The sequence below is a fragment of the Halichoeres trimaculatus genome, unplaced genomic scaffold (assembly GCF_033239565.1).
Source record: "Halichoeres trimaculatus isolate MK-OKI-2021-1 unplaced genomic scaffold, fHalTri1.1 fHalTri1_scaffold_11, whole genome shotgun sequence".
NCBI classification, from domain to species: domain Eukaryota; kingdom Metazoa; phylum Chordata; class Actinopteri; order Labriformes; family Labridae; genus Halichoeres; species Halichoeres trimaculatus.
This window is the reverse complement of record NW_027437189.1, coordinates 17,502,568-17,527,805: the sequence shown is the minus strand read 5'-3', so window position 1 is coordinate 17,527,805 and position 25,238 is coordinate 17,502,568. Positions and strand designations below refer to the sequence as shown.

The 25,238-nt window shown below is 39.0% G+C and overlaps 2 protein-coding genes across 4 annotated transcripts; both read left to right on the top strand.

The window, feature by feature from the left end:
- Window positions 1-977: 977 nt before the first annotated feature.
- Window positions 978-6,493, top strand: LOC141799745 (serine/arginine-rich splicing factor 6-like). 3 transcript variants are annotated; one of them, XM_074682088.1, is made up of 6 exons: window positions 978-1,201; window positions 1,611-1,771; window positions 3,463-3,581; window positions 3,724-3,926; window positions 4,826-4,912; window positions 5,137-6,493. In XM_074682088.1, exons 1-6 carry the CDS (start codon window positions 1,095-1,097, stop codon window positions 5,564-5,566), a joined length of 1,107 nt encoding a protein of 368 aa, XP_074538189.1. In that variant the 5' UTR covers window positions 978-1,094; the 3' UTR covers window positions 5,567-6,493. The 3 variants fall into 3 exon arrangements, with proteins under 3 accessions (XP_074538189.1, XP_074538188.1, XP_074538190.1); XM_074682087.1 differs by having other exon boundaries at window positions 1,611-1,775; window positions 3,467-3,581; XM_074682089.1 differs by having other exon boundaries at window positions 980-1,201; window positions 1,611-1,744.
- Window positions 6,494-6,672: 179 nt separating this feature from the next.
- l3mbtl1 (L3MBTL histone methyl-lysine binding protein 1) lies at window positions 6,673-22,372 on the top strand. Its single transcript, XM_074682290.1, has 22 exons — window positions 6,673-6,829; window positions 7,724-7,898; window positions 8,564-8,745; window positions 10,202-10,331; window positions 12,057-12,219; window positions 12,431-12,569; window positions 12,815-12,860; window positions 13,082-13,170; window positions 13,615-13,719; window positions 13,892-14,027; window positions 14,473-14,564; window positions 15,109-15,260; window positions 16,195-16,271; window positions 16,389-16,474; window positions 17,128-17,238; window positions 17,459-17,600; window positions 17,916-18,018; window positions 18,145-18,333; window positions 18,529-18,578; window positions 18,954-19,111; window positions 19,220-19,282; window positions 20,800-22,372. Exons 2-22 carry the CDS (start codon window positions 7,733-7,735, stop codon window positions 20,932-20,934), a joined length of 2,514 nt encoding a protein of 837 aa, XP_074538391.1. The 5' UTR covers window positions 6,673-6,829; window positions 7,724-7,732; the 3' UTR covers window positions 20,935-22,372.
- The last annotated feature ends 2,866 nt before the right edge of the window (window positions 22,373-25,238 follow it).

Here is a 25,238-nt window from a genome sequence, read left to right as displayed (position 1 = left end):
GAAAGTGGAGTCAGCTCTCCAGAGAGTACTGCGCATGCGCGGAGGGGCAAGGGTAAACAAAGTCTTTGTCAATTCAGAGGTTATTACAGCCACACAGCGCTGTCTGGAGTGACACAGACGGCAACAGAGGACTAACCTGGAGCGGACCATGATGGAATATTGGCAAAAAAAAACACAGGTTTTTGGACGATAAATGCAGTTTTAGGAGTGGCGCTGTCTATGCCCGATGGATCCCATTTTACGGATGTCCGCTGCACAATTTTGGATCTAAATATCTCCCGAAGCACTGCTTGGATCAGGAAAACCTTCTGGGTGAGTATTTTGTTCTACTTCATTCTATAAACAATGTAAAAGCTTTATAAACCAAATTTATCCTTTAAAACACGTCTTCACGTGACGCTCCGTAGAAAAGGATGTCCCATTGCTCTAAAAAGGAATGATTTCTCTCTCCTCTCTACATTTCCTCGCGTCTCTCTCGTGCATCACTGGTGAGAGGGGCTAAGACGCAAGTGAACGACGCAAGTGGAGGAAGGAAGGATGAGAACTTGAGAACTTTGCACCCCAGGTCGCAATCTCACATAGCCATAGAGTGACTAGCAGGTCATCTCAATATAAGGATTGTATTGAAAATAAATCGTAAAAAAAAAAAAAAAGTATTTTTTTTTATTTGTTTAAAGTGTGACTTTGCATTAAAGCGTTCATGCAATAAAAAAAAAAAGATTCAGTTTATCTTGGTAAATTGAGTTGGTTAAGTCCCTTTGGCTCTGCATCTTATTGAGTAAAGGCTACCTCATTTCCCTAATCAGTCACATCTTTAAGAAAACTTACATCTAAAATACTGACACTAAAATACACGTATTGGACAGTTGTTCGATGAAGCAGGAGAACCAGTCGGTCTAATCGTTGCTAGCGGGCTTGGTAGTTTCCTTCCAACGGCTCCACGGCGATTGGTTGATTTTGCGAGCTAAAGCAGTGATAGGGGGAGCGCCCCCGCTTTCGGTTTGATGCCCAAACGCCGCAGTGCTTGTTGCAACGTTCAGTTCTTGAACCAGTCGTTGTGTGGATTCGTCGAGAACAACGTTGGTTAACCGGCCATGACTCGTGTTTATATAGGACGGCTGGGCTATCATGTCCGTGAAAAAGACATTCAGAGATTTTTCAGTGGATACGGAAAGCTCATGGAAATAGACTTAAAAAATGGGTGAGTCTGTACTTCTGTTAAAACACGACTAGTCGGTGTTTCTCATATGACACTGAAATTAACGGCATAAGCGTTGGTAAAGGGATGATCGAATGTTTGTGAAATATATATTTGTTTTCAATCTCTACTTCTCTTCAGAAGTGGCCCACGCAAAAGTGTTTTTCCCTCACTAATTATTAAGTATTTGGTCCTTTTTGCAACTTCTTACTACGCGTGTGACCAGTGTGGCATGGCCAACATGGCGTCTTTGTGTTTGCTACATACCAATGCTAGCAGGCCACGCTAACGAAAGCTAGCACTTATGAGCTCAATGTTCTCACAAAATAAAAGAAAGAAACCATCATGTCGTGAAATCGGACTTGGACTGTAAGGTAATTGTTTGACGTCGTACTCTGTTTCATACCCACAGCTATGGATTCGTGGAGTTCGAGGATAATCGAGATGCCGATGATGCCGTCTACGAGCTCAACGGGAAGGAGTTATGCGGGGAGCGGGTGATCGTCGAACATGCTCGGGGTCCACGGCGAGACCGGGATGGCTACGGTGGGGGTTACTGGGGTGGTGGGCGCAGTAAGTGCAGTCTATTACAAGATACCCTCTCTTCCCCAACCCTTTGGGGTGGGGTGTCGACATGGACTGCACAGAGAGCATTTTTGTTGTATTTCCAACTGGTTCTGGTGAACTTAATGATTGTGTATTATTTCAGGTACACTTTTGGAGTTATAATGTAGTCGAGTCCCTCGACGATGGTTTACATTACCACGCACTTATTGAGACTCAGATTGCATGCAAACTAAAACTGATGTATTGTTTTTAAAGTTGCGTTACTTTGCTATTATTATACTGTTGTGTCTTCGTAGTGGAGCATGATCAAAGCAGACATTCTATACCCAAATACTAATTTTATTGGTACACATTGACTTGTTAATTTAATCCATTCGCATAGTTCATAGTCTGGACAGAAGGGCTGTCGACCTGCAGTGTGTTGCTCCTCCTTATGTGATCATGGGCGGACTCTGATTGGCCTGTGGCTCATTATAGGGAAGGATCAGCAATCTGCAAGCCAGAGCCCTCAAACAGATATCACAAGAGCCTATGCGACACAGTTAACATTAGAAACAGTAGCTTGAAATAGGGACCTCTTATCATGGATTGTTTATTTCTGTTGAAAGATCAACACTGGTGAGCCAAGTGAATAAGGTTGGACATTTTCAAAGTTGATTACGCCAAGGAAGAAAGATTCCAACAAATTATCCACCACAAGCCTAGCTAGCGCACATTAAGCTTGATCACAAAGGCCAGACAAACGTTTTTATGTGAAATGTGTATTTTTAACGTTGGTATATATATTTTTATATTCAACATTAACAAAAGTCCTTGATGTTTCAATTTGAAAGAGTCCAGTTGCGGGCTGAGGCTGAGAGTCCATTGAGGCTAAAGATGACTGGCTAAGATGACTGCCTGTCCCGTTTGGCCTTGGCTTTCACCTTACAATGTGTGTGTGACCTTTACCCCCTTGATCCTTGGCTGACCTAACCGGAAGCCATGATGACAGCAGCCTTTTGCCAATAGACCAGGGGCGATGGTGAGGATTGCCATTGGTTTCTATGTTGACAGCAAACATAAGTGGAGCCACTCTAGTAAAGATCTTGCAAGCAAGAATATTTGTAAGCAAGAAAAATGGGGATAAAGTATTTCAGGCTGACATCCTGTCAGATATGAAATGCCTAAAGATTAATGTATCTTTTCTCTTAAAACCGTTTACTCTTGATTTCCTCAGTCTCCCTGACCGCAACCTATGTGGATACCCCCTTTCTGTTTGTGTTACAGGGTTCAGAGGTCTTGAAAGAACATCACTGTCCATTTGTTAATGCAGCTTAAGCATCACAGTGTGATGACCTGGAGTAAGAAGGCTTTGTATTGCTGGAAACAGATGCAGTGGTGTTCTTTGCAGCAGAGAACATCCCCAGCATGTTGAAAAATTCAAACATTTTAAAGAGCCTATGCCTTGGCTTATAGAGCACTTATTTCAAGATTTGTGTTTAAAAATGGGATCAGAGGGACTTATTTCCTAAAGTCAAATTTTAATCTCTTTGAATTTTGAGCTCACAAATCACTGCTTTGTGTTTGTTTAGTTGCCCATGCAAGTAGTTTTTCTTAGTTTCATAGAGGAATTTTAATATATTTTTTTATTTTCTCTTTGTTTGCATCTTGACCATTTACACTGATTTTAATATTTTCTTTTGCTGTTGTTTTTAAAGGCAGTGGTTACAGCAGCCGGAGCCGCTCTGGCAGGGATAAGTATGGACCTCCAGTCCGTACTGAGTACCGTCTCATCGTGGAGAACTTGTCTAGCCGCTGCAGTTGGCAAGACCTCAAGGTATATATTTTTTTCTGAAAATGCATGTTACTTGATTCAGGGAACTGTCTAAACCAGATAATAATTTGCATAACCTGACTGCTGAGACATGCTGAAATTAAACTAAATGCATTGTTTTTAAATCAAAACCTTGTGTACCCAGGACTTCATGCGTCAGGCTGGTGAGGTGACTTATGCAGATGCTCACAAGGAACGCGCAAATGAGGGAGTGATTGAGTTTCGGTCCCACTCAGACATGAAGAGGGCTGTGGAAAAGCTGGATGGCACAGACATTAATGGACGTAAAATTCGTTTAGTGGAGGACCGTCCTCGTAAAAGAAGATCTTACTCTGGCAGCCGTTCAAGGTGGGAACGTCTTATCATGCTTCATACTCGATGAAACACCACACAAGCCAGCTATGATCTTTATTCACATATTAGACTGAAAAATGTGGCATTTGCAGTAAGTTAGCAATCCTAGCAATTTTGATTTGTAATGTAGATGCAAGCTTTGGTGGCTGCAGGTCACTCCAGTTCTAGTAGAAAGGAAAAAGAACCCAATCAGGACCTTATCTGCATTTATTACATCCTGTTTCTGAAAATCTGGTCTGGCTTATTTACTAAATAAGTGGATGTCTATATGCAAATGCAGAGAGCAATTCATACCGTATCTGTTGGTTTTATTCGAACTGAAAAAAAAAACAGTATGCATCAGACCAAGGATCAAAAATAAACCATTAAATAAGTTTATTTCAATTCTTTAGAGTATGTTTGCATTTGTACAAATTTGAATCGTAATTTTATTTAAGCCTAAAATCATGTAATTCTCAGTAAATTACAAGCAAGTTTTTTATTAGCTTCTTACCACTGCGGTAAACTATATAGAAGCTTCTGTGTAGTATAACACCTACTGTTAACTGAGACTTCGCAGAGCACTGCGGTTTCTTTACAGAAATGGCAAGAAATAAAAAGCCTTTACTGGAAGTCCTTGGATGTGGACAGTTAGCAGAATTACTAAGAAGTTGGCATTGGCCCCCAGAGACATAGCTTGTCATCAGATAAATATGGGTTCTGAGGTTTTATCTCGCATATGTAAAGGTCAGAGGGGGCAAGGAGGGAAATTTTCTCATAGAAAAGTGTGGCTTGCCCACCTGAACACTGTGTCCTTTTGCTTTTATTTTTTTTAACAAGTACTATTTAGAGCACTGTTATGTTCATATGAATTGCCATAAGGTATGTTTTGACTCCTGTGTGGTCATCCATAGATCTCGTAGTCGCCGCCGTTCTCGCAGCAGAAGAAGCAGGAGCCAAAGAAGCAGGAGCTCCAGGAGTCGTTCCAGATCCCACTCCAGGTGAAACTTGGTCAAATGTATTAAAATGAAAACAGTAAGGGAGATAAGTTGCCCACAAAGATTAATACCACTCCTGTTCAGGGTGACCAAGGTCAGCCATAGTTATCCTGGAGCCAGATACAGGATGAAGCCTGGACAGGCCCCCAGGGCTGATTAATGCAGATCAGTAGTTAAGAATGCAATCTGATGTGTAAATTATGTCTGTTTTATGTTATCCCTTGCAGGTCACGTTCCCGTAGCAACAAGAGAGGCCATAAATCTCGCTCCAGATCAGGAAGAAAGTCTCGATCCAGGTCTGGAGAAAGCAAATCACGATCTCGAAACCGCAGGTCTCGCTCTCGCTCTCACAAATCCAAGTCTCGATCTCGCTCCAATAAATCACGCTCTCATTCAGTGGAACGGAAATCCAAATCTCGTTCAAAGAGCCGTTCAAAAGTTAAATCAGAGCGAGATTCTCGCAGTCGGTCAAAGGAGAGGTCTGGTGGCAAGAAATCCTGCAGCCGATCAGCTTCCCCGGTGGAGAATGGGAAAGAGGCACGTGCCAACAAGTCTGCCTCTCGCTCTCCATCTCCAAAGGAGGAGGATGGCAGATCTAAATCAAGGGACAGGAGGTCTCCCTCTGGCTCTAGGTCCCGCTCACCTTCACAAGATTAGAGGAATATGAATCCAGTTTGCATTTCAGTGTACATTTGGTACCTATACTGTACATTTTGGGCAGTCATATTATTCTAGCCTATGTTTTCTGACTTCTCTACAGTGCGGTTGTTTTGAACATACTTGGATAAAGCTGTATCTGTGGATATACCACAGGAACTGTGTTTCTAAGGATAATTTCATAACTACATAACTCATTTTCTCCACTCACATGCATCATGTCAGTTTTGACCACATTCTATGGAATCAGGAATCTTGCTCATTTAAAGAGCAAGGTTGGGGTGGAAAATCAGCATTTGATCTGGGCTGTTTCAGTTTTTACCCAAAGCTCTGATAAAAGACCTGCTGTCTTACAGTATTGAAAAATGCTCAAGTAAGACAATTGCAGCCCAAAACTGCAGATTTACAAAAGGCTATGGTGTGTATTTCATGTTTGAACAACTTGCATCCTAGACGGGCTACTCGAGACAGTTTTTAACCTTGATTACACCTGTACATAGACTGATCAGCCTCAGAGTAATGATTTTTCTTTTGCCTCTGTATTCTTGCTCATCAATAAGCAGGTCATCTGCTCAAGGCTTCTATTCTCTCTGAATTTCTGATTTAATTGTCCTTACGTGACGCTAAAAGTTGTTGCATCCTGCTTTGATCTCTCAGCAACTATGAGTCCTTTTCATTGGGTACTTTGGAGTCCATGTTGTATCCCCCTCTTAAGACAATTGGTTTGGAGATTTGTACAGGTAGCGCTACTTTCCTGCTCTTTTACGCTTTACTTGTGAGGTTAATGATTAACATCGTATTTTTTGGGGTTGCAACCTCCTTGCCATGTTTGAAAGCAAAGTCACAATTTTTCTCCATGCTGATGACAACATACAGAACTGTCTTTTTTTTTATTGTATTGAAAATTAAAGATCTTAATTAAAATAACGAGCTGTTGAGTTTTTTGTGTCTGAAGTACAAAGACAGACTGCAGAAACGCATGACCTAAATCCTGCTAATTATATAATAAACTATGTTATCTGAGGAAAAACGAAACTGATGGTTCTCAGCACGTCAGCACCGAAAACCGCGCAACGATTTAGCTGAAGGATGAGCTTTATATTCACAAAAACCTTCAAGGTCTGCAAATAATTTATCTGTGCGCTGTATGATTTTCAAATATCGACCATAGTCATGGCGTTACATTAATACCAACGAGCTGTGACTGGACCTCGGGGGGCGCATGCGTAGTTGAAGCTCTGGAGCCGCAGACGATCACAGCTGGTAAGCCAAATTTCAGTTCCAAATTGATCACGGCAACAAATTTGTAGAATTTAAACTTATCCTTTAATTTACAAAGTAACAGTCAAATGCACATTTTAAAGACATGGATGAAAAAAACGATACAGTGTATTATTTTTATCTTTAGGCGAGGTGCTTCGCCGTTGAGGGTAGAATCAAGTACAATGATTTTTCCATCAAAATGCATTCTTTTGATTATGCTTAATTGAATTAGTCCAACCAAACACCTTAAAGTATAAGCGGCCATGTCGAGGAGACTAAAATACAGTTCGCATGCTTGACGTTTTATTCCCATTGAGATTTCCCAGTAATTTTAGGTGCTGCTGGAATGGGTGACCGGGCTTTGATTTTTCTGCTGAAGGGATTTTCACAGAATTTAAGACACTGTTTCACACATTTTTTTCTTTGCGTCAAGGTCTCAGTTCCTCCGCCATTTTAAATGAAATGTATTTTTAGCGTGTGTGTTTCGTAGGTGTGCGTGAATATGTTGAAGAATTTGGATGTACTGGGTGGCTGTTAAAAAGTCATTTGGGGTCATGGTTGTTGATGGGGGAGCACATTTCCCCTACCATTAATTTTCAAAATGGGTCTCTGAAAGAGTTATTCAGTTTCTTTTATGTCAATTTCAAAGTGTCAAGCCTTCCTCTATGGCTTTTGTATTTTTTTCACTTTTATCTCCGGGCTACTTTTGGGAAAACTGGATGCAACAAATAATGTAGAGAAAAGCTAAGCAGATGTTGTGGGTCATACAGTTAATGTAGATGGACACAAAGAGTGTTTACATATAGCATCTTTGCCTATCTAGTGTTCCTTTTAGTGTATGGCATGAAAAAACTTTTGAATCATTATTCTCTTTTGATTATCTCATTTCCTTAGGGAAAAGACATGAGTGCCAAAGTGAGCATAGAAGCATCCCCTAAAGAACCTAATCATGCCCCTTTGGACCCACCCCCCTCATCATCGAGTGAAGCTGTCCTCAGCTGTGGGAGAGAGGGTGCTGCCAAGAGTGCCCAGCTCCAGCCCCACACCACCACAGCCTTCCTCCTACCAGGTGAGCACTATGCTGTGTCTCAAACTGGATGGAAACTTCTGTAGTACACTCACATAAAGTACACTGCATACACTCATTACTTACCAGTGCACTCATTTTTACAGGGTAGTGTTGTCTCAAATTAAACTGCTGCTTCCCATGATCACATTTCACAACTGTTTACAGGTGTTCTTCTGCTATTTATCAATTGAAATGGCCACCTTTGTTTAATCCATTCCTGCCCCTTCCACTGTGTAGCCAAGATGGCTGTGTTCAGAATGAGAAGTGCAGGATTACACACTCAACTTTTGACTATTTTTGAGTGCACCAGCCCAAAAGTCTAAGTGCATGTTTTTCTATTCTGTCAGTGTGAATGCACTTATGCACCCAAAACAGTAAGTGTAAGAACAGAAGTATGCAAATTTGAGACAGCCCTGGTCTGAAGCTGGCCATCTGGTCACATCAATCAATGCGTCAATCAATCTTTATTTGTAGAGCTCCAAATCACAACACATTATCACAAGCCACTTTCCAAAAACATAGGTCCCGGACCTGTTAATGCAACTCAGTTTAGAGAGAATTATGATCACCAAAACATGAGTATTGAAAAATGTTGTGGTGAAAAGTTTGTGTTTTCTCTGGTGATCATAAGCAGAAAGCTGAAGAATGTATATCTGTTTCCTCAGCTCCAAGTCATCAGAAAATAGAGGTTTCTCCAGCTGTTCATGTAGGAGATGCAGGTAAAGGAGGAAGGGCTAATGAAACAGCCACACCCACCCTGACAGCACAGATGGGCGGGGCTTGTAGCATCGTTCATGTCCTAGAGTGGAAGGAAGGGATGGCCATCCTGCCCAGCAGCAACCTCAAGGTAAAGCCACATCTCTAGTTCTAACATGAGAGAAATGATCCAACTTGTTTCTCCACTTGTGCAGTCGAACAATTGGACTTTCCTTGGAGCAGTTTATTAAGGAAAGGTTTCAAGGACTCATTGAGCTTATGCTCACATCATGTAGAATAACACAGAGCATTGGGAACGTCTGTATATGGTTACTTCTGCTGAACTGGTTCAAATTCAAAGTTGGGATTTGTTTGAAATTTGTATATGATTTGGGAGAAACCTTTACCATATTCATGTTGCACTAGATCTGAGGGGGAATAAAAGAACAGTCAACTTTCACGTTATATTTTCAAACTTTTCCCAAATATCGTTCCTCTCCCAAAGTTTACTACCACTTCCAAAACACAGACAATTACATCAGAACAAAAATAATATTGACCTATTTGTGTTTTTTTTCTGTTTCTTACAGTACAGAGTGTTTTTATAGAGGTGAGACTTATTTAAGATCACAGTCCCTCCAGTTGCAGAAATTATGTTTAGTACTGACAGCCCCTGAAACAACACACTGATTTTCAGACTTTGGAAGGCATGTGCTTAATAATGCTGTAAACTAACTGTGCATCATGTGGCCATGGATAAACAGGAAGGCAATGTTGATTCTTGGGCAATGTTCTGGCCAAACCCAACCACAGATGAATACTGGTGGGTTTCAGTAATGACATGAAAACCTGAGACAGGATTTTTTTTTTATACATAAAGACTACCAGAGCAGTAAAGACTACAAAATTAGTCTTAATCTTTCAACTTCCCTTTAAAAGAAATCAAAAATATCTATTGAAATACACTATTTAGACAGTAGGCAAAAACTATTTAAATGTCATTTTCATGAATTAAATTTTAGAAATTAGAGCCACCTCCCAATAGAAAGTGACATATAAAAGAAATTTTCTATATATTAAATTTAATGTTTTCTTAATTAATGTCCTTTCATAACAGGATATTAGTATATTTGCAAAGTATAAGCACTTCATTGTTTTTAAAAATCGTTTTTTTCATTGTGGGACAGCAATTTGAACCAATTTGTTTCATATACAAAGAAACAGTGAAGGATACCATGGCTCTGGCATAAAAGGTTGAACTGGTGAGCCACTAAAAACAAAAGTTGTAACATGATCCCCTTCCAGCCCAGAACAATTGTATTGGCAAAAATATGTAAGTAAGTATTTTTTATGTACTTCTGTTTCATTCTGTTTTTTTAATGCCATTATTCAGAGGACAGGACAGTGGAAAAGTAACTGATCAACAGGCTGGCACCACTCAGAGAGTGCCAAGTCAGCAGTTCAAAGAGTGTGGAAAAGCAGGATCAAAGTGTAGTTTAGAATCATTTGATTGGTGCAAAAATATAAATATAATTTGTGTGTGTGTGTGTGTGTGTGTGTGTGTGTGTGTGTGTGTGTGTGTGTGTGTGTGTGTGTGTGTGTGGTAGTTTTGTGTTAGTGATGTAGGGACACTGAGCACACTGATCACCCCGGGGACCGCCAGCAGTACCACTGAGCCAGCAGCTGGGACTTCTGGACAGTTTACTGACACAGAAAACTCTCCAGCAGGCATGTCAGGTACACTGTCTATGTGCACATAAGGTTAGATCAATATCAGAGTCTACTAAAATATAGCCAAACTATACTGATATTACATTCATGCCACAAAACTTGCCTGGGACAAAGTCAAGAACCATAACTTTTCTTCAGATGTATCCTAGGTGTATTTTATAAAATAAATTTGATTTTACTTGCTGATGTTGCAGGTCTGAAAATGAACACTTTCATTCTTACCTCAGATGGTGCTTTCTTAAAATAATTGTTTAAGTCATTTTTACAAGTTTTTCAGAAGAAAAAGAGACCGGTGTTAATGTTGCATTTTTAAATTCTTTTACTCAATAAGGTTATGACAGATCACTCTTGATATACTGATAACAATATAAGTCAATTGACATGTAATACGAGAAAAAAAAGGACTAAGATACATTTTGGTACATGCCTCTGTGGCCTAAGCAATTTAAAACCTTTAAATTTGTCACCAAGAAAGCATTACAAACACTAACTTAGCATAACGCTGAGGAGGTATGCGCATCTCCCCACTTCTCCTAAAAGTTGATCCTTTGTAGTTAGTTATAAAAATCATTTCAAGCTGTCACATTGTGAAACAGTAAACCGATTAGATATTGTAATGAGAAAAAAATAAGACAAAAAAAAGATTTCCACTTTCCACTCTTGGTCCAAAATAGCTTAGTCCATCCACATCATTTAGCTAGCTTTAGGTAGCTTTATTTAGCTAGCTTTACATAGCTTCATTTAGCTAGCAAATTTTCTGACCAGAAAGACTATGTTACTATGCCATATTTAGAGCATAGCCTTTGTTATAGTAAACATCATCACTTACCAATAGGAGATGAGCCTTGAATCATGGAAATAACTTCAGTGGCTAAGTAGATTTGTCTCCTCCGTGAAGCAGCTGCCATCTTACCAAGTTTATGCAATTGTCTGTTACATTGTCTTTTGACTTAGGCAAAATAAAACGGCTAAAAATACTCAAACTAATACTAAATACAAAAGTACAAAAAGTGTAGAGTCATATGATCTGTTAAACTGAGGATGCAGGCAATTTTACCAGAGGTGGGCAGTCGGGATGGGTACCGAATTAGGTACTTTTATAGGTACCGACTGAATTCTGTCAAAAGTACCAGGTACCGATTCATGAATAATCAAAAGGTACCATTTTAAGATACCTGAATGCATCCTTGTGACTGTGAGGGAGTGGTAGAGTAGGCGATTTTCCATGCTGGACATGAACACAGCACTTCAAGTTTATATATTAAAGGATAAATACGTAAAATTGAAAAATAAAATCATTTTATTATTAAAAAAAAAAGAAGATATTAATTGCCACATAAACACAAAAAGGAACCGAAAATTGGTACCGTAGAGTACCGATACCGAATGGCAGGCACCGTGTCGTTTCAAATGTGAAAGGTAATCGTCTCTAGTGGGCAGCATCATAGGAAGTTTATGCAGGCAAAGAATGACTTAGACAATCCTTTTAAGAAAGTGATCTTGTAGTAAAGCTGCAATCATATCAAGCATACGTCTAATTGTTTTAAAAGTCAAAATCCAGAAGAAAAATGGAGAATTGGTCATTAAAGTAAACGTCAAAGTGGTCCAAATAAAGAAATACGAACAACACTGTTGAGTAGCAGCAAAGCATATTAAATGACAAACCAAATCTAGTTAAAACACCTTGCAGGATTCTTCATTTTAGATTTATTTCTGCTGCCTATACGTCAGATGTGTCAGCTCCCAGCCTCTCTATGAGAAGTGTTACCGTGGAGCCAGAAATGTTGATGTCCGTCAAACCTGAAGTCCGAGTTGAACCAGGACAAAACAACCGGGATCCCAGAGGTCAAAGGACGTACACGGAGGAGCTACGCAGAGAGCCTATCCCTGACAAGTGAGTTGGTAAAAAAACTGCCTCTTTATACCCACAACATAGGTACAAACAGCTCACAAACTTTATCCTGTGTTTTACCTTTTGAATCAATGACCCATTGTGTTGTTGATCAATTTTATGTGCACACTAGTGTCATTTCAAAATAACAGTGTCTAGTTTTCCTCTTGTCATAGATGATGGGTATAAACCATTTCTGTCCTCTGCACCTCAGAAGGAGTATCGGGGTGGAGAAGGTGCCAGCAGGTGGAAGAGTCTCCTCCCTGAACCCTGATCATTTGAAACCCATGAGAAAGAGAAAGAGGAAGGAATACCTGAGCCCTTCAGAAGAGGACTCTGACATGGATTGCACGGTGGCACATCATCTACTATTCAGTTTATAAATACAAGCTAATCAAGTCACCAGCTCTCAGATGGTTTTAGAAAGACATAAATGAATACAGTGCAGAATAAAAAACATTTTTTTCGAAGTAAATCAGAGTCATTTGGGTCTTTCAAATCGTGCATAATGTTTTTCTAAATACCAGTTTCATCTATTTCAGTGGCTTAATTGTCTTAATCTAATTTAGCCTTGTGCAACTTCTGTTTTTTTCTTTAGGATGAGAAAATGAACGATTCTAAAGCAGACATCAGACAATTCAGAGGTTTGCACAATTTCATATGTTTTGTTTTAATTTTCTTCCTTTAGTGGGGGGTAACATTTTATTGCCCATTAGATAATTTTGCCTCAGCCTGAGTAGAAAGCATTAAAAAGCATAGAATAAGAATATTTTCTCTCTTTTTCCCTTTGTAACCTGAGTCTATATTGAAATATGGTGTGGTATTATGTAATAAACCAATAACCAGCTTGTTGCTTCTGGTGTAGCTGGAGACAGTAAGACAGAGCAGTGGACGTGGCCTCAATATCTGGAGGAAAGAAAAGCTGTTGCTGCTCCTGACAAACTTTTCCAAGAGGTACGTGTGTCGAAGCGAAACATTCAGACTATTTTTTCAGCCTCAGCTGCTATAACTCCCCCCAGTGTAACCACAACTTTTTACCCCTACTGTTGCATGCACCATGGCTAAATGTTCAGTATATGCAGAGGGAAATGTACATGATCCATGCAGTCTAGCAGGTACATTGATATTTTTTCTGTCATGGAGTTGAGTTCTGAGCTAAGAGAGGTCTTTATGTATTTTGATTGAAAGGTAATCAGCTATACAACAATGCAATGTGTTCACAGCTACACCTTAACTTAAAGAGATGCATTTCTTCCTGGAGCAAAATAAAAAAATTGAAGTAGAATAGGAAAGATAGAATTCTGCACTCTTTACATGTCTTTAGGCTAATTAAGCTTTATTTTCTTTATCCATGGCCTGCTTGTAAAGGTTTCCTTTTCTTTCATCTCATGTGTCTAGTCTCAGAGAGTGCCAACAGTGAAGAACGGTTTTAAACAGGGGATGAAGCTGGAGGGCATCGATCCACAGCATCCATCTATGTACTTTGTCCTCACTGTGGCAGAGGTAAGGCAATCACTCATTTACACAGTGAGTGGTTCTTGATGGTAAGCAATTTTATTGATGATTAAAAATTGCCAGTCACTCACTCAATGCTAAGCTTTCAGGGTGAGTGTAACCAGGCATTGCCTTCCCTGGTATGTCTTTTGTTTCGCTGATGTATTATGCCAACCTTCAGGTCTGTGGCTATCGGCTGCGGCTCCATTTTGATGGCTACTCTGACTGCCATGACTTCTGGGTAAACGCCAACTCTCCTGACATCCACCCTGCAGGCTGGTGTGAGAGCACAGGACATAAACTGCACACTCCCAAAGGTAAGAGATGAAAACTCTGTCAAAGCCGTAGAAGAACAGACAGCAGCTGAAGAGAAATTAAAAAGATTCTTGTGAATTTGTCCTTCACTTTTGAAAACAACATACTTCATCATTATCAAAGTGTGAAGTGAGAAAGAGAGGGTCCACATGACTGTTTTTAATTGTTGTTGTGTAGTTGTTTGACAGAAAAATACAACGCAAGCCAAGTGCCGATGGATGTGCGCCATTAGATTATTAATATTCTTATTATTAACCTACAATTTAGAACTGAGCCTGTTGTTGCAAGTCTTAATGTCACTCAAAACACATTTTCTCATACAGCTTCACAAAACTTCCAACCCCTGGAGAGAGTAAATTTGTGTTTTTCTACAAATTCTTGTAATAATAGAAATGAATTTATTCATTTAATGTGATCATTCTCTTTGTATTTCTGTCTTGCCTGCAGGTTGTAAAGAGGAGGAGTTTACCTGGGCCAACTATCTGAGAATGACTAAAGCACAAGTGGCGTCCAAAGAACTCTTTGCCAGTCCTGGGAGGGTAACTGCAAACATATAATAAAGGGTAGTGGTATTATCAACAACCATGAAAGCTACTAATTCAGAGGTGGCTTGAAAAGTCCCCATTGAAAATTTACACCTTACACCTTATTGATAGATAGAAGAGAATAGCCTTTATTGTCATTGCTCTGTGATGCTACAACAAAATTTAGATGAAGTTAAACATCAAAAGTGCCTAAGTAAAAATAAAAAAAACAAAAGATAATAGCTGTCACTGCTTTGTCAAAGTTGTGACCACCTTTGTATCAGATAAGTGTTAGAATATTTGATGTTAAGACATTGTGGATCAACCCTGACTGCTGCTGACTGCTGAGCAAATGTTCAGTATTTGCTTTTGGCAAACTTGAGTACTCATCCAGTCCTTTTTATAGACTTAATCTGAAAAATTCTGTAACAAATGCACAGTTAATATTCAAGAAGTGCTCAGTTCCTCAGATCATTTCATGAACATGGCCACAGCTCCTGTCTGATTCATCATTATTTGCACTTGTCGTGTTTTCTCTGATATTTTTGTTGCTGTACAGATTGATGGGAAGTGCAGTTTTGAGATAGGAATGAAGCTGGAAGCTGTAGACCGTATGAACCCATCTCTTATCTGTGTAGCAACCATCACTGATGTGGTCGACGACCGTTTCCTGGTGCATTTTGACAACTGGGATGATACATATGATTACTGGTGAGCCTACAAAAACAGTGGATGCACTTATCTGCATGAACTGGTCTGCCATATTTAAGGAGGCAATAGTGCAGAAAAGGTTTATATTGGTCAAAAACAGTCCACAGTCCCACTCGAGCTGTTCATGGTTGTTTTGGTAGAAAAAAATGCAAATTAACACTGTTCAGACAACAAAAAGAGATTAAATGACCTCTTATAACCTGTGGGGTTAGAGCTGTCAAATATGTTTTTTTTTAATATCTTTACCTGTGCATATTCCTTGTGACGCTCTTTCTGCTGACTATATACATCCAGAATTTTAGTCATTTCTAAGTGAGCTTTGAATTAGATATTTCATTAGCACACAAACCTTTGAAGGGATATCATAAAACTCATGGAAACACTTTTATCCACTAGTCTGTGAAAAAAAAAACAGGGTTTCAACAAAAAATAACAGCTGAAATAAGACTAACTATTTAAATGTAGTCAATATAAAAAATGAAACCATACTGACAACAATGACATTTGTTATGTAGTGTCAATATTTTTTTTACACAAGCCAAATTATCAAAACTGCTCATTAAAAACCTGCAAGACCAAGGAGTTAGTATAATTAACTTTTGAATTGTGTTTTGATAATTTTGAGTTAAATACTTTCCTTATTCATTATTTGTTTGGACTTTATTCTTTGAAAGTTTCATCTCAGTTTAGTACCTGAAAACTGTGTCTCTTTGTTACAGTTTAGATTTATTTACTGTTTAGGATTCTAGTCTCTTATTTTGGTATAAAACTTGACATAAGCACAAGCAATATCCTCAAAACCTTTACATCTCTTTCATTTCTTGTAAGGGCAACTATTTAGCACTGTCTTACAGTGGCACAATCAGACTGCTGCAATCCTGTTTTATTGTGTAAAATGGCTCTGAATGGTTTTGTTGTTTGTCAAAATCTTTAGGTGTGATTCCAGCAGTCCATACATTCACCCCATTGGTTGGTGCCAAGAAAGGAACCTCCCATTAACACCACCCCAAGGTGACTTATGCATGTCATTTGTTTTTGTTTTTTTTTGTTTAGAGAGGTGAGTGAGTTTGTATACTTGTAGGTTAACTCACTGGTGTAAATGTTATTTTGTATGTTTTGCTGTATCAGATTACCCAGACCAGAGCCAGTTTTCCTGGTCCCGCTACATGGAAGAGACAGGGTCCAAAGCAGTGCCAGCTGATGCCTTTAAAACGGTGAGGATGAACAAGAAAAGTCATTTTTTAGTTAGACTGACAGCAGGAATAAAAATGGTAATACTTGTGCATTGGGTTTCAGTGTAAAGTGATTCTTGACAAAGCCAGGGGTAGAGAGGGTGACAATGTGGGGGGAATAATGAGACGCATTGTCTGGTACTTTAAGATTCATCAGTTTTATAAAGCATACTGTAAATGTCACAACAGATTTGGAATCTTGATAAGAGATTCACAGTATATCTTTTTTAAAAGTTTAAATAAAAAATAAAAATGCTGATGTTTAAAAACGGGTTGCCTAAAACATTAAACGAGATTTAAAGAAAAGCTCTGAGCATCTCTTGTGTAACATTTTCTTTTCTCCACTCTCATGTCCTGGCAGCCCCTTATGGTTCCAACTGTGGTTAAAGAAAAAAAGACTACAAAAGTAACAGGGCAGAAAAAACAACATTTTTTTCAATCTTGGGTAATTTAAATGCTTTGATGAGGGAATCTTAAATTTTGCTCTTGCTGGTTTGCTTTAGGGAAGAAGCTCCCTCATAAACTGTTACACCTGTATTACATCCATCATATGTGGGCTTCACACTGTTAAGAAGTCCACTTAAATTAACATTCACTAATTAATATATTGTTCGATCATCTTGTTTTGTCTCCAGCGCGCACCACACAGCTTTCATCCCCAGATGAAGCTGGAGGCCGTGGATAAGAGAAGTCCTGGTCTGATCAGAGTGGCTACAGTGGAGGAGATCGACACTCATCGCATTAAGGTCAGTGCTGTGTGTGTTATGAAGCACTTATCATCTTGGGTTTAAAAGTTTGGATCTCTTTTACCCGTGATGACTTTTTTAATCTCTCTAAGATCCATTCCTGCTCAATAAAAAAAAAAAAAAGTTGGCTTCAGATACAACTAACAATGATGTTTAATTTTATAACCTCTGTTATATTTAAGTAAATGTGTGATAATTTTTTAATCTGTTCTTCCTTTAGGTACATTATGATGGTTGGAGTCACGTCTATGATGAATGGATGGATGCTGATCACCCTGACATTCACCCAGCTGGCTGGTGTGAGACGACTGGTCACCCTCTTAAAGTACCGCCACGGGAAACTAAAATACAGCAGCCACATGGTAGCACTTTGTTATTATTATAATTTTTATCAATGTGTTATCATCTATTTTTGCCACATCCCCTAAACTATGTATACTGTGCTCTGCTGGTAGGTATGCCTAGTTATCAAAGCATTCTGATTTGAACTTGTGGATGTCTTAAAGTAACACTTGAAGTTTTTCAACTGGTCAATTTAAACACGAGAAAACTGTGAGGCTTGTGAAAAAGGCTTTTACCAGTTATGAGCTACAGGCATTTGCTTTCCTATACTGCAGCACTGTAAGAGTACTTGTGAAAAATTACCTGTTTTAAAGGTGTTTTATTAATGTATCCAGGAATGAGGGAGCCCCCTGCTACAGGCCAGTCCACCTACCACCCCTCTGTTCCCTGTAAACCAATCAGCCACCCCAGAACCAACAAGTACAGCTTCCACAACAGGTCAGAACTGACTTCAACCTTTACATCAGCTCACTGTATTCACACACTGATGCTTGACATGAGTTTTGAAAGAATAAGTTCTTGCATCCTCTGAAAATGCATTGGCGGGCTCTTCCTTTAAAACAGGAAGTGTCCAACTCCAGGGTGTGATGGTTCAGGCCATGTGACTGGTCGTTTTACAGCTCATCATTGCATATCTGGCTGCCCTTTGGCTGAGCGAAACCAGGGTAGGCTGAAAACTGACCTGTCTGACTCAGAGTGCAAGAGAAATCTTTTCTTTGGGCAGAGGACAAAAAAGACCCATTATCGTGGCAGGTAAAACTGTGTTTTTATACAGTACATTTCAGATAATATTTAGACTTTCAATTATCCACATTCAATACCCAGTAAAGACAAAGTGAGAAAAATAATTTTAGAAACATGTTCAAACTTGATAAAAAAAAGAAAAGAAAAATGTGTTTCTTACATTCCTCTGCTTTTATTTCCTGCACTCTTTCCATTTGCTTTAAGGATTGGGCGTCCACCAAAATACAGGAAGAACCAGCAGAGAGACTACCAGAGTGAGTGGTCTGCAGTGCATTGACTTAAATGCAGTCCAAAAAAAAACTTACTTCATGTTATATTCTTTAATTTTTTTTATTATCATTAGCTGCACCTAGCTATTTTTTGAAGAGCTTCTGTCACTTGCCTTTTTTTGTTGTTGTTGCTATTTCCCAAACAAGACTAACAACTAAGTATGCAGGGGTTAAATCATACAAATAATTTTTAAAGCCAAGAAACTGTATTCTGTGGTTGCCGGTATCTGGTATAAAGCTGAACAACTCAAAAAACAGTTAAAAAATATGATTTTTGTTAAGATGCAGATGTGATAAATGTTTATTGTGGAAAGCTCACTAAAATCCTGGCATGTCTATGTGGGCATGTTTTATCCTCAGATCTGTCTTCAGGGGGTATGTATCCCTCACTATTCATGTCGACTTTAAGCAGTCAGACAGACAGGACTGTGTCTCTGTGCTGGGAACAGCACTGTAAGCTGCTGCCTGGTGTTGAGGGCATTCATGCAAACCAGGTGGCGGGATGGGGCATCGAAGAGGTAAGAAAATCTTAAAATTTATGTACAAATTCCTCTGTTATTTCCATGGCCTTTTGGGATTCTTCCTAACATTTGATTGCTTTAACTCTGATTGCATTCGTGCAACAGGTCTTCAGGTTTGTCCAGAATTTAATTGGCTGTGAAGAACAAGCTCGTCTCTTTAAGGAGGAGGTAAGACCACAACTTATCCATCAAAATTGTTATTGTACTCATGATTCTCAGTGCATATATTCAAATCTTAACAGTCCATCCTCACTGAACACTCAAGTGTATCTCTTTAGTGAAAACTCCTTTGTTGTGCAAGGCCACTGTCACTTAGATAAAGCCAACTTCTACTTTTGACTTGTGAATAAGAAATAACCACTATTACCAAAAGAATGGCATAAAGTGTTTTAAAGTTTTTTTTAAATGCTTGGCTCTGATGCCAACAGGTTGAATTAGAATAAGTAGTATCATAGCATTTCAATCAAGAAAGCCTTTATTTTAACCTGTTAAGTTTCAATGTAAGAAGTATGTTAAAGGGGACATGTCACGTGATTTAATACTTACATATAAAATAATAAAGTTGAAAACAAGACCTTTCACCCCCTGAATTTTCAAAAAATGAGATATTGTATTTTTTCTGATATCCTAGAACGAGATTTGATGCCTCTGAAAAAAGGTCATTGACATTTGGCTTCGAGATTTCGGCCTTCATGACGACACGGGGATCCTTTCTTTTTATTGGAGTAATCTGTTAAAGCAGCTCCTCCTCTGTGATGTCAGTTAGTCACACAACCCCCACCGAGGGATACACCCACCAAGAGCCGAGTATAAATAAAGCTCCCTACTAGCTCTGGCTAACTTGACTGGGTGCTAACATAGTGACGAACTGACGGTAGAGGCGATCTTTAGACTACACTTTCAGCATGATGGATAAGACAGACAGAGAAAAGTGAAGGAGCAGGATGGAGCCCTGTTATAGAAATAGTTTATTGGTGAAGTCTGCCTATATTTCCACGTATAAACTATACATGTTATAGTACCGGTTTGACTCACCACACTGAAGCGTCCTGAGATGATCTGTGTCGAGGTGGATTTTCTTCCTCCTGAGCTGCAGAACCGTCCGGGTCTGACTCAGGGTCCAATACAAAAGGACATATCCTACACTCTGCCATTTTATTAGTGCTATCAATGCCTTACGGTGAAGTTTTGGCAAACAGCAAACTCGCTCGGTCTGCCCCATTCAATGTGGCGATTTTGTAAATACTGCCATGCTGCAAAAACCGCCCCCTGGCTCTACCCCCTCAGCCCCTCTGATAGAACTGACCAATCAGAGCACAAAGGGCTGTGACGTTGCGAGGTTACTGGAGGTCATTCTCGAAACGGAGCGTTTCAACGAGATCTTCAGAATGGCCTAAACTGAGGATACTGAGAACGCTATTGTGGGGCAATGAAGGAACTAAATGACTTGTACTGAGGGCAGAAATGCTTTACAGGCTTCCTAGTCTGGCATAGTGAAAAGGAGAAACAAGCATGATATGTCCCCTTTAAGAGGCAGTTGACCCAATGAAAGGATAAATTGATCCCTGTAGTCTTTCTGTTACTCTGCCCACCCTTGTTGTCAACACATAACATGAAATACCTTCTTTGACCTCTCATCTCGGAGGTCTATTCGTTAAACTCTTGTTACATCTTTGTCCACCTAGATGATTGATGGCGAGGCCTTCCTGCTGCTGACACAAACAGACATTGTGAAGATCATGAGCATCAAACTAGGCCCTGCCCTAAAGATTTCCAACGCTATCCTCATGTTCAAGAGCACAGACGAGGGACTCAAGTGATCCCACCCTGACTCACCATGGGCATTTAACAGCCAGACATCTTGTGCCAAAATCATTTTGTTCAAAGAAATTTCCCTCAATCCTTTTTTATGTGTTCTGTGTCCTTTACCCATCAGAAAGGAGGAGGTGGCTGTGAGGTGAGATGGGAAGTCATTACAGTGGAAGAGAGCATACATATAAATATATACATAGCTGCAAGCTTTTCATGCACTGCTTCAACAGCTTGCAGCTATACAGAATTAACAACTAATAAACTGTTGCCAAGTCGGAATAAAATATTTTTTTACCTCTTCTCATGAAATGATTGTGATTCCTAAAGGTTTATTGTGATTTAATTTTCACTGTGATGTTTGGAAGAGATTTATCACAAAAGTTTTGAGAAGATATACACTTTCTCTTTATAGAATAAATCACGTTGTTGCAATCGAGAGCAGAGGTATAAAAATATACATATATTGTATGTATTTATTGATCTCCTTCCCAAAAGCCCCTAACGTTGTACGAGTATGTAACAGAAATTTAATGAAGGGAGAAACTTGGAATTCTAGATTTGACGATAGAGTTTAATGAAAATATAACGATTACCTACTGTGAAGAAATGATGAAGATGGTTGACAGGGAATTTTCTACAACAAGTAGGCTAGAGGAGTGTGCTTTAGTATTTAAGGCTACTCAGTGAGGCTTTTACAAGCCTCGTGTTTTGTGCAATAAAAAAAGTTAATACATGTGCACTGTAATTGGTAACATGATTTGTTAAAGCTCCTTTTGTTATTGAACTACTTCTGCACACTGGAACAAAATAATTGAAGATCCTGTAATTATACTGCTTTTCAGATTGTTTGGAAAAGGTTGGAATTTTGCTGCACTCCTCTTTTCTCACTGCAGTCAGTTTAAAAAAAGTGATACAGGAGCTGAAAATTACAATGTTTATTATTTCATGTTGAATTTGGTTCAGAGAATTAAAATGAGTCTATCAACATGCAGACAATCATAATTCATTTATTTCTATTTTTGTCGATCTGAAAGATGAAAAGGAAAGACATTTAAGCACAACTGAACGGATTTGAACAATGATGTTGAACTATGATGGTCAGAAACTCAGATGTCAGCACTATCAACATCAAATTGGTATCCAGACAAAGCAGTTTTTTCGCTGTAGTTCACATGCCATTAGAACTCCAGCACGTTACTCATGATGTTTACATTTTGTGCCAGAATAGGTTAAAAATCCTGAATGGATTTGATATTGTGATTTAGTTGTTTTATTTGAGTTTTTCAAGACTTTTTGAGTCCTACCTCTTTGTTTATCCCTCTGGTGGGAAGTGTGTGTCTGTATGTGTGTGTGCATGTGAGTATGTGTCAAGATAATCTTGGTCATATTTGCCATCCAATCCATATGAATTAATAAATGTTCAAGCTGTCTTATCTGGTTTAAGTCACTGTCTCCTGTCTTGTTTAAGGGATCAGCCACACACAATGCATTTTCTGTGGGTTATTGTGTATGGTATACTATTGACTATAAACTTACCGTGCTTGCATCACATCCCCCTATTGTGCATATTGTCGTCAACAGTTGGATGTGATGGTAAAAGCTCCTGTTTTGCCCTGTCTGCTTCTGCTACTCTTATTGTCACACTCCAAAGGTCAGAAGAGAAAGCCAGAGAACCAACCTCAATTAATTAATTACTTGAGGTCTGAAAGTCATCATTTCTGTTCTTTTGACTGAAGATGCTAATGCTGAGTAGACTTTATTAAAGAAATGTTAGTTGTTGAGTAAGTAAGACCTCTTTATTTCAAAATGATATGACGGTTTGCTCATTTAAATACAGCCATGTTGACCACATTTCAGCACCCATTGTGTAGTAGTACTTGACACTTAAAGGTAATGTTGAAAAAAAACCCAAAACCTTTAAAGTCAGTGCAGGGGAAATTTCAGGATTTGTTTTTAGACTGATAGTGTACGTTGAAAACGTGAACTGTAGGTACCATTTAACTTGCACGTTTACTTATAAAATTATAGGCTATAGTTAACTGATTCCTCATGTTCAAGTCATTAACTGTATAGCTATGAGATGTAGTCTCCCTGGCATCACCTGTCCATTTCTGAAACAGATTTTTGAAGCATATTGAGCAAATTGGCTGGCACGGCCATGTTGGAAATGGTGTGGGCTTTAAATCTCCCCACCAACAGCTATAGGGTGGCAGTCAGTTGCATGAGCATGTGTTTTTTGTTCCGGGCCGTAAATGTGTCTATTTCTGCTGTGCAACCAACTTTCTGGAGTTACTACAGCTTTAACATCAAGAGCTTCTGTGCTACAGCGCACTGTTTGCTATAATAGGTTAAAATAATTAAAAAATAAAATTATTTATTATTAATAATAATAATAATAATAATAATAATAATCATAATAATAATAACATTATTATTATTTAATAATAATAATAATAATAATAATAATAATAATAATAATAATAATAATAATAATAATAATAGTACAGCACAAAAGACTCTAATGAACACACAGTTACATTTGGTAGTTCGTTATTCAGCCTATTTAGCTAGGTCAGGTGTGCCCTACCCAATTTAAATTATGGTCTAATTATGAAGATACTAAACTGCAGAGAATCACCAGCCTGTCAAGATCCTCAATCCAATTTTAGCAATTTTTGTAAAAATACACAAACAGCAGCACACACACACAGTTGCTAATCTGCATGGTGAGTCATAGGTCTATTAAAAGCTTACCTTGATAGTTAAGAGAAGAAGTGGAGCCCAGGGAAAAGTGTAATTTTTGTGACATTTCTGTCTCTTACTTTGAGCTCTTTTAACCCAGCGTCTTCAAAATGCTGAACAAACTAGCTTTGAGTGTCTGCTTATGAGTGACCTAGAAACTGCCTATGCAACACAAACAGGAAATGCATGGCCTCATCTCAAAACAAGGAGACAATGACTTGAGATAGTGAAAGATTTTTTTTTCTTTTCAAAACTTTTAAACAAAATTGCCGTGGCCCTGAAAAGTAAAGGATTTAAATCTATAAAAGAGTTTCAAAGACCTCTATCTCATCAACATGATAGTTTCCTTGAAAAGCTGTCAAAAATAATTGAGGTTTATTATTCCACTACAGGCAGCTGAAGTTTTTCTGCATTAAAAGAACAAATATTTACTAGAAACCCTTTTTACCTCAAAATGATGTTTTTCCTCACAAATTTACCTGTGTATGCTACAGGGCACTACTCCTTCACATGTGGACTAAGGACTTGTGACGAGTGATTCCTAACTTGTGCCCAGTTGGAGCAACTGCAAGTGTTACAGCTGACTTGTGTTACAAGTGTCCCCGGTCTCCCCTACAGGATACAGAGCTGAAAGGAGAAGTTCTCCCTGGAAAAATGAAACTAAAAAAGCCAGTTTTCCTCTACCACTCACACCCCAGCCCCAATCAGGTTCACCCACAGAGGTACCGCTTGTGTGTCGTCTCTGTCATTCAACACGCTATGAAGATGTATTTATGTTGAATGGAGTGTTGGGACTTTGTGATGCCAGTACACTGGGATTTAAGCACAGCAACTGACTGATAGATCCTTCAAGCAAATCCTACCAGCTTGTTCAGGTAGGTCTGCCTCTCCGACAGGGCGTTAACCTCAAGCCAAAGGAGGGACATAGGAATCATGAGCCTATAAACGACCCCTGGCGAAGACACTCATAAGAAGGAAGAGCTGTCAATCACAACACTTATATCGTATCTTCCAGGTTTTCCTTGTCACAGACAATTGCCAGCTAAAGATATGATTACAGCTTGATGAATAACAGCTTGGTGAATAACGGCGAAAAATACAGCTAATGCACTAAAATAAACACGTTACATAGATTAATATCAAGAATTCAAACTGTCCCACCTTGAACGCTGAGGGCAAGGTCCGTAAATTATTCTCTCATCTGGAATACCCGCCCCTTTCTCTCAGCAAGGCACACACACACAAAGTTAGCGACTGTCAAAACTTTGCTCCGCCCTTTTTACTTTATTAATGATTCACTGACTCGAAGGCGACCTTCCCATAGAGCTTGAAAAAAGAAAGCACTTATCACAGATCTCCTGCAGGTCTGCTCTGTTTTGATTCTCCGTATGGCCCTGGATTTAACACATTACCTTCACACTGACCTTTCATCCTTCGCACTCAGGTGAGACAATTATACCTATTCCAAACACGAGGAACTGGAACTTTCTGTACCAAGCATGTAAATTTTTTATATATTTATTAATTTGGAGAAAGTTAGTCGATATCATTATTGCTTAGGTCAGCTTTC

Coding starts and splice junctions, on each gene's coding strand:
- LOC141799745 (XM_074682088.1), top strand. CDS start 1,095: ATGACTCGTGTTTATATAGGACGGCTGGGCTATCATGTCCGTGAAAAA. Junction 3,927..4,825: donor TACTCTGGCAGCCGTTCAAG/GTGGGAACGTCT, acceptor GGTCATCCATAG/ATCTCGTAGTCGCCGCCGTT. Junction 4,913..5,136: donor CGTTCCAGATCCCACTCCAG/GTGAAACTTGGT, acceptor TATCCCTTGCAG/GTCACGTTCCCGTAGCAACA.
- l3mbtl1 (XM_074682290.1), top strand. CDS start 7,733: ATGAGTGCCAAAGTGAGCATAGAAGCATCCCCTAAAGAACCTAATCAT. Junction 13,720..13,891: donor TTGTCCTCACTGTGGCAGAG/GTAAGGCAATCA, acceptor GCCAACCTTCAG/GTCTGTGGCTATCGGCTGCG. Junction 16,475..17,127: donor CAGCTGATGCCTTTAAAACG/GTGAGGATGAAC, acceptor TTTTGTCTCCAG/CGCGCACCACACAGCTTTCA.